Below are 14,160 nucleotides of genomic sequence, written 5' to 3'. Positions count from 1 at the left end.
GTATTTGGTCAATAACAAAAGTTTCTCAATACTTTGTTATATACCCTTTGTTGGCAATGACACAGGTCAAACGTTTTCTGTAAGTCTTCACAAGGTTTTCACAAACTGTTGCTGGTATTTTGGCCCATTCCTCCATGCAGATCTCCTCTAGAGCAGTGATGTTTTGGGGCTGTCGCTGGGCAACACAGACTTTCAACTCCCCTCCAAATATTTTCTATGGGGTTGAGATCTGGAGACTGGCTAGGCCACTCCAGGACCTTGAAATGCTTCTTACGAAGCCACTCCTTCGTTGCCCGGGCGGTGTGTTTGGGATCATTGTCATGCTGAAAGACCCAGCCACGTTTCATCTTCAATGCCCTTGCTGATGGAAGGAGGTTTTCACTCAAAATCTTACGATACATGGCCCCATTCATTCTTTCCTTTACACGGATCAGTCGTCCTGGTCCCTTTGCAGAAAAACAGCCCCAAAGCATGATGTTTCCACCCCCATGCTTCACAGTGGTGACTCTCAGATCCACCTCTACGCAGACGACACCATTTTGTATACATCTGGCCCTTCATTGGACACTGTGTTAACAAACCTCCAAACGAGCTTCAATGCCATACAACACTCCTTCAGTAGCCTCCAACTGCTCTTAAACACTAGTAAAACTAAATGCATGCTCTTCAACCGAACGCTGCTTGCACCCGCCCACCCGACTAGAATCACTACTCTCGACGGGTCTGACCTAGAGTATGTGGACAACTACAAATACCTAGGTGTCTTGTTAGACTGTAAACTCTCCTTCCAGACTCACATTAAGAATCTCCAATCCAAAGTTAAATCTAGAATCGGTTTCCTATTTCGCAACAAAGCCTCCTTCACTCATGCTGCCAAACATGCCCTCGTAAAACTGACTATCCTACCGATCCTTGACTTCGGCGATGTCATTTACAAAATAGCCTCCAACACTCTACTCAGCAAATTGGATGTAATCTATCACAGTGCCATCCGTTTTGTCTCCAAAGCCCCATATACTACCCACCACTGTGACCTGTACGCTCTTGTTGGCTGGTCCTCACTACATATTCGTCGCCAAATCCACTGGCTCCAGGCCATCTATAAATCACTGCTAGGCAAATCCCCGCCTTATCTTAGCTCATTGGTCACCATAGCAACACCCACCCGTAGTATGCGCTCCAGCAGGTATATCTCACTGGTCATCCCCAAAGCCAACACCTCCTTTGGCCGCCATTCCTTCCAGTTCTCTGCTGCCAATGACTGGAACAAATTGCAAAAATCTCTGAAGCTGGAGACACTTATCTCCCTCATTAACTTTAAGCATCAGTTGTCAGAGCACCTTACCGATCACTGCACCTGTACACAGCCCATCTGAAATTAGCCCGCCCAACTACCTCATCCCTATATTGTTATTTATTTTGCTCATTTGTACCCCAGTATCTTCTCTATTTGCACATCATCTCTTGAACATCTAGCATTCCAGTGTTAATACTAATTGTAATTATTTTGCACTATAGCCTATTTATTGCCTTACCTCCATAACTTGCTACATTTGCACACACTGTATATATATTTTTTCTGTTGTATTTTTTACTTTGTTTTGTTTTACCCCATATGTAACTCTGTGTTGTTGTTTTTATCACACTGCTTTGCTTTATCTTGGCCAGGTCGCAGTTGTAAATGAGAACTTGTTCTCAACTGGCTTACCTGGTTAAATAAAGGTTAAATAAAACATAAAAATAGTAGGTATGGTGTTCTTTGGATGCAACTCAGCATTCTTTGTCCTCCAAACACGACGAGTTGAGTTTTTACCAAAAAGTTCTATTTTGGTTTCATCTGACCATATGACATTCTCCCAATCCTCTTCTGGATCATCCAAATGCACTCTAGCAAACTTCAGACGGGCCTGGACATGTACTGGCTTAAGCAGGGGGACACGTCTGGCACTGCAGGATTTGAGTCCCTGGCGGCATAGTGTGTTACTGATGGTAGGCTTTGTTACTTTGGTCCCAGCTCTCTGCAGGTCATTCACTAGGTCCCCCCGTGTGGTTCTGGGATTTTTGCTCACCGTTCATGTGATCATTTTGACCCCACGGGGTGAGATCTTGCGTGGAGCCCCAGATCGAGGGAGATTATCAGTGGTCTTGTATGTCTTCCATTTCCTAATAATTGCTCCCACAGTTGATTTCTTCAAACCAAGCTGCTTACCTATTGCAGATTCAGTCTTCCCAACCTGGTGCAGGTCTACAATTTTGTTTCTGGTGTCCTTTGACAGCTCTTTGGTCTTGGCCATAGTGGAGTTTGGAGTGTGACTGTTTGAGGTTGTGGACAGGTGTCTTTTATACTGATAACAAGTTCAAACAGGTGCCATTAATACAGGTAACGAGTGGAGGACAGAGGAGCCTCTTAAAGAAGAAGTTACAGGTCTGTGAGAGCCAGAAATCTTGCTTGTTTGTAGGTGACCAAATACTTATTTTCCACCATAATTTGCAAATAAATTCATTAAAAATCCTACAATGTGATTTTCTGGAATTTTTTTTCTCAATTTGTCTGTCATAGTTGACGTGTACCTATGATGAAAATTACAGGCCTCTTTCATCTTTTTAAGTGGGAGAACTTGCACAATTGGTGGCTGACTAAATACTTTTTTCCCCCACTGTAACTATATACATTTTTTTTTAAATTGCATAAAATAACTCACAAACAGTAACTCTTTAACCATTTAAGATAAAGACACCAAACAAACTTTCACATGTTCAGGCTATCCTAACTTCAAATTCCTTAAAACCTGTATCAACTATAAACATTTGCATAAATTAACATTAAATAACCCACCAACAGTAACTCTTGAACCAATTAAGCTAGAGACAACAAACCACCTTTCACATGTTCAGGCTATCCTATCCTATCAATCAATTGATCCTTCACAAGCTAGCAAGCACACCACATTTTCCTCGGGAAATGTACTTGTCATGTTGTTTCATGTAAACTCTTTCACTCTATATAGTATGAATCAACACTATGGAGTGCCAACATAAATTTAGTTTAAATTTCAAATAATGAAATACAAATGCAGTTTATGCATTCAGTAATTATATGTGTGAAATCTGTGAATTTGTAAATTCAAATTATATTCATATTTACACTAATATCATCATACAAAAAATTGAATTTGGAATGGATGAATTAAGACAGACATTCTTGTCTTATTGCGGAAACCTGTTTACCATTTTGCTTGAATAGAACATACTGTACATATAGGATTGATAGTTCTGAGTATTTGTGTATTTTTTTTCTACTCTTCAACAGGTGATCCTTGACAGACGCAGTAGCGCCTTGATGCAGTATCAACATCAAAATGAGATAGATCGATATCTTATCCACCAATTTATTTGTGTTCATATTTGTAATGTGAAATTCGAATGTCTGGATTAGAATTTTAAGATATTTTCCTGTCTTTAAAAAGGGGGTGAATAATTTGTGTCAACGCTATTAACAATAAGTTATTGAAAGATTTTCTATAATTATTTCCCAATGCAGATACCCCTACTCACTTGAAACAATGTCTTGAAACAATGTCCTCTTCAGAGGCTCTAGGTAAATTCAATTATCAACCAACATAAGTACAGAGTTGACTAAATTGTCTCTCTGAAAGGAGCATGTGCTTAATCCATATCATGTAATATCAACATTTTATGTAATATAAAAGAGTGTTGTAAAGTCAGCCGTAAAATACAGTTGGAGAATGCAATTCATTACAGGCGTGGGACTGAATCCTAATTTGAGATCCATGTTTCAGTGGAATTTGCTTGCAAATCTTCCATAGGTATGAATGCATGCTTTATGCAAAAGTCTGAGTTTAAGTGTCCTTTTAGTCAGTCAATCAAGCTGTTTGAGGAACAGCGCCATTCTCGCTCTCAAATGTCTTTATTATCATTACTTATAATTGCATAATTTCATTTGTATTTTTCATCATGTGTCCATTGTATAGACATTGTTTTTTACATTTTAAGTTGTTTTGTTGGAGGCATAAATTCAAGCTACTGTGAAGAACGGGTTCTGTCAAGTAATATGGGGCTTGTAATATACAGTGAGGGAAAAAAGTATTTGATCCCCTGCTGATTTTGTACGTTTGCCCACTGACAAAGACATGATCAGTCTATAATTTTAATGGTAGGTTTATTTAAACAGTGAGAGACAGAATAACAACAAAAAAATCAAGAAAAACGCGTGTCAAAAATGTTAGAAATTGATTTGCATTTTAATGAGGGAAATAAGTATTTGACCCCTCTGCAAAACATTACTTAGTACTTGGTGGCAAAACCCTTGTTGGCAATCACAGAGGTCAGATGTTTCTTGTAGTTGGTCACCAGGTTTCCACACATCTCAGGAGGGATTTTGTTCCACTCCTCTTTGCAGATCTTCTCCAAGTCATAAAGGTTTCGAGGCTGACGTTTGGCAACTCGAACCTTCAGCTCCCTCCACAGATTTTCTATGTGATTAAGGTCTGGAGACTGGCTAGGCCACTCCAGGACCTTAATGTGCTTCTTCTTGAGCCACTCCTTTGTTGCCTTGGCCGTGTGTTTTGGGTCATTGTCATGCTGGAATACCCATCCACGACCCATTTTCAATGCCCTGGCTGAGGGAAGGAGGTTCTCACCCAAGATTTGACGGTACATGGCCCCGTCCATCGTCCCTTTGATGCGGTGAAATTGTCCTGTCCCCTTAGCAGAAAAACACCCCCAAAGCATAATGTTTCCACCTCCATGTTTGACGGTGGGGATGGTGTTCTTGGGGTCATAGGCAGTATTCCTCCTCCTCCAAACACGGTGAGTTGAGTTGATGTCAAAGAGCTCCATTTTGGTCTCATCTGACCACAACACTTTCACCCAGTTCTCCTCTGAATCATTCATATGTTCATTGGCAAACTTCAGACGGGCATTTATATGTGCTTTCTTGAGCAGGGGGACCTTGCGGGAGCTGCAGGATTTCAGTCCTTCACGGCATAGTGTGTTACCTATTGTTTTCTTGGTGACTATGGTCCCAGCTGCCTTGAGATCATTGACAAGATCCTCCCGTGTAGTTCTGGGCTGATTCCTCACTGTTCTCATGATCATTGCAACACAACGAGGTGAGATCTTGCATGGAGCCCCAGGCCAATGAAGATTGACAGTTATTTTGTGTTTCTTCCATTTGCAAATAATTGCACCAACTATTGTCCCCTTCTCACCAAGCTGCTTGGCGATGGTGTTGTAGCCCATTCCAGCCTTATGTAGGTCTACAATCTTGTCCCTGACATCCTTGGAGAGCTCTTTGGTCTTGGCCATGGTGGAGAGTTTGGAATCTGATTGATTGATTGCTTTTGTGGATAGGTGTCTTTTATACAGGTAACAAGCTGAGATTAGGAGCGCTCCCTTTAAGAGTGTGCTCCTAATCTCAGCTCGTTACCTGTTTAAAAGGCACCTGGGAGCCAGAAATCTTTCTGATTGAGAGGGGGTCAAATACTTATTTCCCTCATTAAAATGCAAATAAATTTATAACATTTTTGACATGCGTCAATTGTTTTGGGATTTTTTTGTTGTTATTCTGTCTCTCACTGTTCAAATAAACCTACATTAAAATGATAGACTGATCATTTCTTTGTCAGTGGGCAAACGTAAAATATCAGCAGGGGATCAAATACTTTTTTCCCTCACTGTACATTAGAGTGTCTAGTTTAAGAAACAGGTGCCTCACAGGTCCTCAACTGGCAGCTTCATTAAATAGTACCCGCAAAACACCAGTCTCTACGTCAACAGTGAAGAGGTGACTCCGGGATGCTGACCTTCTAGGCAGAGTTGCCAAAAAAAATGCCATATCTCAGACTGGCCAATAAAAATAAAAGACTAAAAGATTAAGATGGGCAAAAGAACACAGACACTGGACTTTTTCTTTGCAACTCTGCTTAGAAGGTCAGCATCCCGGAGTCGCCGCTTCACTGTTGACATTGAGACTGGTGTTTTACGGGTACTATTTAATGAAGCTGCCAGTTGAGGACCTGTGAGGCGTCTTTTCTCAAACTAGACACTCAAATGCATTTGTCCTCTTGCTCAGTTGTGCACCGGGGCCTCCCACTCCTCTTTCTATTCTGGTTAGAGCCAGTTTGTGCTGTTCTGTGAAGGGAGTAGTACACAGCATTGTACAAGATCTTCAGTTTCTTGGCAAGTTCTCGCATGGACTAGCCTTCATTTCTCAGAACAAGAATAGACTGATGAGTTTCAGAAGAAAGTTATTTGTTTCTGGCCATTTTGAGCCTGTAATCAAACCCACAATTGCTGATACTCCAGATACTCAACTAGTCTCAAGAAGGCCAGTTAATTGGTTCTTTAATCAGCACAACAGTTTTCAGCTGTGCTAATATAATTGCAAAAGGGTTTTCTAATGATCAATTAGACTTTTAAAATGATAGACTTGGATTAGCAAACACAATGTGCCATTGGAACAGGACTGATGGTTGCTGATAATGGGCCTCTGTACGCCTAGGTAGATATTCCATTAAAAATCAGCCGTTTCCAGCTACAATAGCCATTTACAACATTAACAATGTCTACACTGTATTTCTGATAAATTTGGCGTTATTTTAATGGACAAAAAATTATAGTGGGATCGAACCCACTACCTTGGCGTTACAAGCACCGTGCTCTACCAACTGAGCTACAGCTGAGCTACAGAGGACCACCAAATTGCTTTTCTTTCGAAAACAAGGACATTTCTAATTGAACCCAAACGTTTGAACGGTAGTGTATCTGATAGAATGGATAAATGTGTCATCATAATGTTTGACTGATGTGATTCAATTTTTTCTTTTTTTTTCTTGATTAATTATGAAAAGAGCATAACTAGATATAACCAGGTTTCAAGACTGGTCATTCAACTGAGACTGCTCTTCTCTGTGTGACGGAGGCTCTCCGCACTGCTAAAGCGAACTCTCTCTCTTCTGCTCTTGTCCTTCTAGACCTGTCTGCTGCCTTTGATACTGTGAACCATCAGATCCTCCTCTCCACCCTCTCCGAGCTGGGCATCTCCGGCGCGGCTCACTCTTGGATTGCGTCCTACCTGACCGGTCGCTCCTACCAAGTGGCGTGGCGAGAAGCTGTCTCCGCACCACGTGCTCTCACCACTGGTGTCCCCCAGGGCTCAGTTCTAGGCCCTCTCCTATTCTCGCTATACACCAAATCACTTGGCTCTGTCATATCCTCACATGGCCTCTCCTATCATTGCTACGCAGACGACACACAACTAATCTTCTCCTTTCCCCCTTCTGATAACCAGGTGGCGAATCGCATCCCTGCATGTCTGGCAGACATATCAGTATGGATGACGGATCACCACCTCAAGCTGAACCTTGGAAAGACGGAGCTGCTCTTCCTCCCGGGGAAGGACTGCCCGTTCCATGATCTCGCCATCACGGTTGACAACTCCGTTGTGTCCTCCTCCCAGAGTGCGAAGAGCCTTGGCGTGACCCTGGACAACACCCTGTCGTTCTCCGCTAACATCAAGGCGGTGACCCGATCCTGTAGGTTCATGCTCTACAACATTCAGAGAGTGCGACCCTGCCTTACACAGGAAGCGGCACAGGTCCTAATCCAGGCACTTGTCATCTCCCGTCTGGATTACTGCAACTCGCTGTTGGCCTGGCTCCCTGCCTGTGCCATTAGACCCCTACAACTCATCCAGAATTCCGCAGCCCATCTGGTGTTCAACCTTCTCAAGTTCTCTCACGTCACCCCGCTCCTCCGCACACTACACTGGCTTCCAGTTGAAGCTCGCATCTGCTACAAGACCATGGTGCTTGCCTACGGAGCTGTGAGGGGAACGGCACCTCCGTACCTTCAGGCTCTGATCAGTCCCTACACCCAAACGAGGGCATTGCATTCATCCACCTCTGGCCGGCTGGCTCCCCTACCTCTGCTGAAGCACAGTTCCCGCTCAACAGTCAAAACTGTTCGCTGCTCTGGCACCCCAATGGTGGAACAAGCTCCCTCACGACGCCAGGACAGCGGAGTCACTCACCACCTTCCGGAGACATTTGAAACCCCACCTCTTTAAGGAACACCTGGGATAGGATAAAGTAATCCTTCTAAACCCCCACTTTCCTACCCCACCCACCCCCCCAAAAAAACAAAAACAAACAAACAAAAAAAATTGTAAAGTGGTTATCCCACTGGCTATAAGGTGAATGCACCAATTTGTAAGTCACTCTGGATAAGAGCGTCTGCTAAATGACGTAAATGTAAATAATTAATTGCTGTTCAAATGCTGACTATCTCACTAGGGTGAACATTATTACTGTATCTTTTTCAAAGCTGATCTTACATCAGCTGACATGGAATAAAAATACAAACACATACATACACATGTGCATGTGACAGCTTTTCCAATGTTCAAAATACGATGATGTGCTGTGTTGCTACATAGTGCATCCTTGTTGATAATCGTACATCCTTGACACAATCACAAATGTGCATGCTGTAGTGAATAATTTCCTAAAATGGTATTTAATGTTGAAGACACTTGATATACAGTAATGTTCGGTTAAGAGGGATGAAAAATGATTAAAATTCAAAAACAATACACTTGTGGTACAGTAGGACATTTTTGGAAACAATAATCTTTAAATGATTGTCGTAACGTATGCCCTTACTTGGGCATTTTGGGTAAAACTTATTCAAACGTGGGAATGGGTTGAGTTATCTTGATCTCAAGATAAACACCCTTAGTATTTAATATTGTGTTCACCGATTGCTTTGCAAAAATGACTTTATTGCCTGCTTAAATGATCACCGTCCCACGAACAAGGGCTTTACTCAACCTTGTCTTCAGGAGGAAAAGTCGTAACTATGAGGGGATTACTGCATCAAATGTGAAAAAAAATTACTCATACCACTCTTTTCAATGTTTGCCATGAAGTAGTTCCTCCCAGTTCTGTCTCTGTGCCAAATTGAGTGGCCTCTATATCACGTTGTGTGTGAATGGAATTCGCTGGGTGACGACGACTGAAAGACACTAGCTGGTCCTTCTAGTGGGAAGAAACTTGAAGCCTGTTGCCCACCAGCCTCCTCCATGGCCCCCCGTGGTGAAAAGTTGCTGCCGGTGTCTTATTACACACTAGCTTGCAGTCCTCTGCTGCTTGAGAATATCGTAGACATCGTCCACTTTGCTTAGTCTCTCGAAGAACGGGATGAGATCGAGTAGCTCTGTGTCAGCCATGTCGTCAAACCAGGATGCTACAGGGACCTGAGTGTGTGAAGAGGTGAAGTCATAAACAAAGTCAGGTTTAGACATCATGACACAAATCTATGTGTACCAGTGATTTAGTTATATTGAAAAAAAAATTTGATTGACGTTAGTCATCCATCACGAAAGCTCTACATCCCCACCAGAAAGTATGGGTCGAGAGGGCGCATGTTGTTCAGTACATTTACAGTGAGGGAAAAAACTATTTGATCCCCTGCTGATTTTGTACGTTTGCTCACTGACAAAGAAATGATCAGTCTATAATTTTATTTGAACAGTGAGAGACAGAATAACAACAAAAAAATCCTGAAAAATGCATGTCAAAAATGTTATAAATTGATTTGCATTTTAATGAGGGAAATAAGTATTTGACCCCTCTGCAAAACATTACTTAGTACTTGGTGGTGTCTTGTAGTTGGCCACCAGGTTTGCACACATCTCAGGAGGGATTTTGTCCCACTCCTCTTTGCAGATCTTCTCCAAGTCATTAAGGTTTCGAGGCTGACGTTTGGCAACTCGAACCTTCAGCTCCCTCCACAGATTTTCTATGGGATTAAGGTCTGGAGACTGGCTAGGCCACTCCAGGACCTTAATGTGCTTCTTCTTGAGCCACTCCTTTGTTGCCTTGGCCGTGTGTTTTGGTTCATTGTCACGCTGGAATACCCATCCACGACCCATTTTCAATGCCCTGGCTGAGGGAAGGAGGTTCTCACCCAAGATTTGACGGTACATGGCCCCGTCCATCGTCCCTTTGATGCGGTGAAGTTGTCCTGTCCCCTTTGCAGAAAACACCCCCAAAGCATAATGTTTCCACCTCCATGTTTGACGTGGGGATGGTGTTCTTGGGGTCATATGCAGCATTCCTCCTCCTCCAAACACGGCGAGTTGAGTTGATGCCAAAGAGCACCATTTTGGTCTCATCTGACCACAACACTTTCAGCCAGTTCTCCTCTGAATCATTCAGATGTTCATTGGCAAACTTCAGACGGGCATGTATATGTGCTTTCTTGAGCAGGGGGACCTTGTGGGCGCTGCAGGATTTCAGTCCTTCACGGCGTAGTGTGTTACCATTTGTTTTCTTGGTGACTATGGTCCCAGCTGCCTTGAGATCATTGACAAGATCCTCCCGTGTAGTTCTGGGCTGATTCCTCACCGTTCTCATGATCATTGCAACTCCACGAGGTGAGATCTTGCATGGAGCCCCAGGCCGAGGGAGATCGACAGTTCTTTTGTGTTTCTTCCATTTGCGAATAATCACACCAACTATTGTCACCTTCTCACCAAGCTGCTTGGTGATGGTCTTGTAACCCATTCCAGCCTGTGTAGGTCTACAATCTTGTCCCTGATGTCCTTGGAGAGCTCTTTGGTCTTGGCCATGGTGGAGAGTTTGCAATCTGAATGATTGATTGCTTCTGTGGACAGGTGTCTTTTATACAGGTAAAAATCTGAGATTAGGAGCACTCCCTTTAAGAGTGTGCTCCTAATCTCAGCGTGTTACCTGTATAAAAGACAACAGGGAGACAAAAAAAATTCTGATTGAGAGGGGGTCAAATACTTATTTCCCTCATTAAAATGCAAATCAATTTATAAGATTTTTGACATGCGTTTTTCTGGATTTTTTTGTTGTTATTCTGTCTCTTACTGTTCAAATAAACCTACCATTAAAACTGATAATTTCTTTGTCAGTGGGCAAACATACAAAATCAGCAGGGGATCAAATACCTTTTTCCCTCACTGTACACCCATCTCAATTTTCTCCATTGGAGCATATTCTTTACCTATATAAGCACCAAAATTACATAACTATGGAAGCCACAGACATTATTTTGGTGCAGAGAGGACATCAGTTATATCAAACATGCTGTTCTGAAAAAATTATCAAGTGATAGTTGACTTTTATGTTGTTGAAGTTTTATCTTATTTTCTACTTCCCCAAGGGGTTATTGTTTCCTCCAAACTGTTTTCAAATGTTTTAGCTGGTTATGTAGCAATGGCCAAAATCTCTTGGCTAGCATGTTTGGAGAATGTAGGAATGCTAGTGGAAACAGATTGTATTAGTTAGCAGTTTTTTGAAAAGCAAGTGACCTAAACTACCCTAGCGAATTAAACAACTACCGCTCCATATCAAAGCTTTCCTGTTTGGCCAGAATATTAGAATCATTGTTAAACTCTCAACTTCACTCCATCTTAACCAGGAAGTGTATCCTAAATACATATTAATCTGGATTTATTAAACAGGGACATAGTACCATTTCAGCTGCGTCCCTTGTTGTCAATGATATTGTATGCTCTCTAGATAGAAAACAACAGCACTGTACTGCCTTGTTTATGTACCTATCTAAAGCTTTCGACACAAAAAATTACCTTATGGATATATCTCAATGTATAGTTGCTGACTGTCAAATCAAAATTCCCAGAGGTCACAAAATGAGTTCCTAAAGGGTCTATTTCACACTGTATATAAACAATATTGGTTCCTTAGTAAAAAATAAAAAACGGTATACGTTTATGCTGATGACACTGTGCTGTACTGTTCTGCCTCCTCTGTGAACCAGGCGATAGCTGATCTACAGACTGAAGGCACTTTTTCAGTTTGGGCTCCATTCAACATGAACAGTGGGGAGAACAAGTATTTGATACACTGCCGATTTTGCAGGTTTTCCTACTTACAAAGCATGTAGAGGTCTGTAATTTTTAGCACAGGTACACTTCAACTGTGAGAGACGGAATCTAAAACAAAATTCCAGAAAATCACATTGTATGATTTTTAAGTAATTAATTTGCATTTTATTGCATGACATAAGTATTTGATACATCAGAAAAGCAGAACTTAATATTTGGTACAGAAACCTTTGTTTGCAATTAAAGAGATAATACGTTTCCTGTAGGTCTTGACCAGGTTTGCACACACTGCAGCAGGGATTTTGGCCCACTCCTCCATACAGACCTTCTCCAGATCCTTCAGGTTTCGGGGCTGTCGCTGGGCAATACGGACTTTCAGCTCCCTCCAAAGATTTTCTATTGGGTTCAGGTCTGGAGACTGGCTAGGCCACTCCAGGACCTTGAGATGCTTCTTACGGAGCCACTCCTTAGTTGCCCTGGCTGTGTGTTTCGGGTCGTTGTCATGCTGGAAGACCCAGCCACGACCCATCTTCAATGCTCTTACTGAGGGAAGGAGGTTGTTGGCCAAGATCTCATGATACATGGCCCCATCCATCCTCCCCTCAATACGGTGCAGTCGTCCTGTCCCCTTTGCAGAAAAGCATCCCCAAAGAATGATGTTTCCACCTCCATGCTTCACGGTTGGGATGGTGTTCTTGGGGTTGTACTCATCCTTCTTCTTCCTCCAAACACGGCGAGTGGAGTTTAGACCAAAAATCTCTATTTTTGTCTCATCAGACCACATGACCTTCTCCCATTCCTCCTCTGGATCATCCAGATGGTCATTGGCAAACTTCAGACGGGCCTGGACATGCGCTGGCTTGAACAGGGGGACCTTGCGTGCGCTGCAGGATTTTAATCCATGACGGCGTAGTGTGTTACTAATGGTTTTCTTTGAGACTGTGGTCCCAGCTCTCTTCAGGTCATTGACCAGGTCCTGCCGTGTAGTTCTGGGCTGATCCCTCACCTTCCTCATGATCATTGATGCCCCACGAGGTGAGATCTTGCATGGAGCCCCAGACCGAGGGTGAATGACCATGATCTTGAACTTCAGTTGTTGCCTTCTCACCAAGCTGCTTGCCTATTGTCCTGTAGCCCATCCCAGCCTTGTGCAGGTCTACAATTATATCCCTGATGTCCTTACACAGCTCTCTGGTCTTGGCCATTGTGGAGAGGTTGGAGTCTGTTTGGTTGAGTGTGTGGACAGGTCTTTTATACAGGTAACGAGTTCAAACAGGTGCAGTTAATACAGATAATGAGTGGAGAACAGGAGGGCTTCTTAAAGAAAAACTAACAGGTCTGTGGAAGCCGGAATTCTTACTGGTTGGTAGGTGATCAAATACTTATGTCATGCAATAAAATGCAAATTAATTACTTAAAAATCATACAATGTGATTTTCTGGATTTTTGTTTTAGATTCCGTCTCTCACAGTTAAAGTGTACCTATGATAAAAATTACAGACCTCTACATGCTTTGTAAGTAGGAAAACCTGCAAAATCGGCAGTGTATCAAATACTTGTTCTCCCCACTGTATAGTAAATGGTTGAACCCTAAACGCACATGTAAACTGAACCTCAGTTGTGCATGCTAGCTAGCATTACTTACATTTACCAGACTCAAATGACAGCATCGTTGTTTCAAACATGTGTAGAATAAATTCCAGCTCCGGCATAAGCTCTTTCTCCAGCTGTCTTGTCATTCTTATAATCCAAATTTGTGCTGACTGATCAACACAGTGTGATGTTACTTTTCAGTGTATTCACAGAAAATCTGAAGTCGACATGCAAAAGTAAAAAGTAGTCATGGGGCTACTGTTCAGTCGTGTGGTCTGGTGCCACAAAGAGGGACTTAGGAAAATTACAATTGGCTCAGAACAGGGCAGCACGGCTGGCCCTTAAATGTACACGGAGAGCTAACATTAATATGCATGTAAATCTCTCATGGCTCAAAATGGAGGAGAGATTGACTTCATCACTACTTGTTTTTGTAAGAAGTGTTGACAACTGAATGCACCGAGCTGTATATTTAAACCACTAGCACACAGCTCGGACACCCAAGCATACCCCACAATACATGCCACCAGAGGTCTCTTCACAATCCCCAAGTCCAGAACAGACTATGGGAGGTGCACAGTACTACATCGAGCCATGACTACATGGAACTCTATTCCACATCAGGTAACTGATGCAAGCAGTAGAATCAGATTTTTAAAAATCTGATT

The 14,160-nt window shown here is 42.5% G+C and overlaps 1 protein-coding gene across 2 annotated transcripts in view; it reads right to left on the bottom strand.

The window, feature by feature from the left end:
- Positions 1-8,515: 8,515 nt before the first annotated feature.
- LOC121550903 (carboxy-terminal domain RNA polymerase II polypeptide A small phosphatase 1) overlaps positions 8,516-14,160 on the bottom strand; it is a 75,887-nt gene continuing 70,242 nt past the window's right edge. For both annotated transcript variants that reach the window (XM_041863351.1, XM_041863344.1), the window contains one exon: positions 8,516-9,277. In XM_041863351.1, the coding sequence (XP_041719285.1) occupies positions 9,149-9,277 (129 nt within the window). In that variant the 3' untranslated portion in view covers positions 8,516-9,148. The remainder of the gene's footprint in view (positions 9,278-14,160) is intronic.

The sequence above is a fragment of the Coregonus clupeaformis genome, chromosome 4 (genome assembly GCF_020615455.1).
Source record: "Coregonus clupeaformis isolate EN_2021a chromosome 4, ASM2061545v1, whole genome shotgun sequence".
Lineage (NCBI taxonomy): Eukaryota > Metazoa > Chordata > Actinopteri > Salmoniformes > Salmonidae > Coregonus > Coregonus clupeaformis.
The sequence above is the reverse complement of the archived record's forward strand: the minus strand, read 5'-3'. Positions and strand labels throughout refer to the sequence as shown.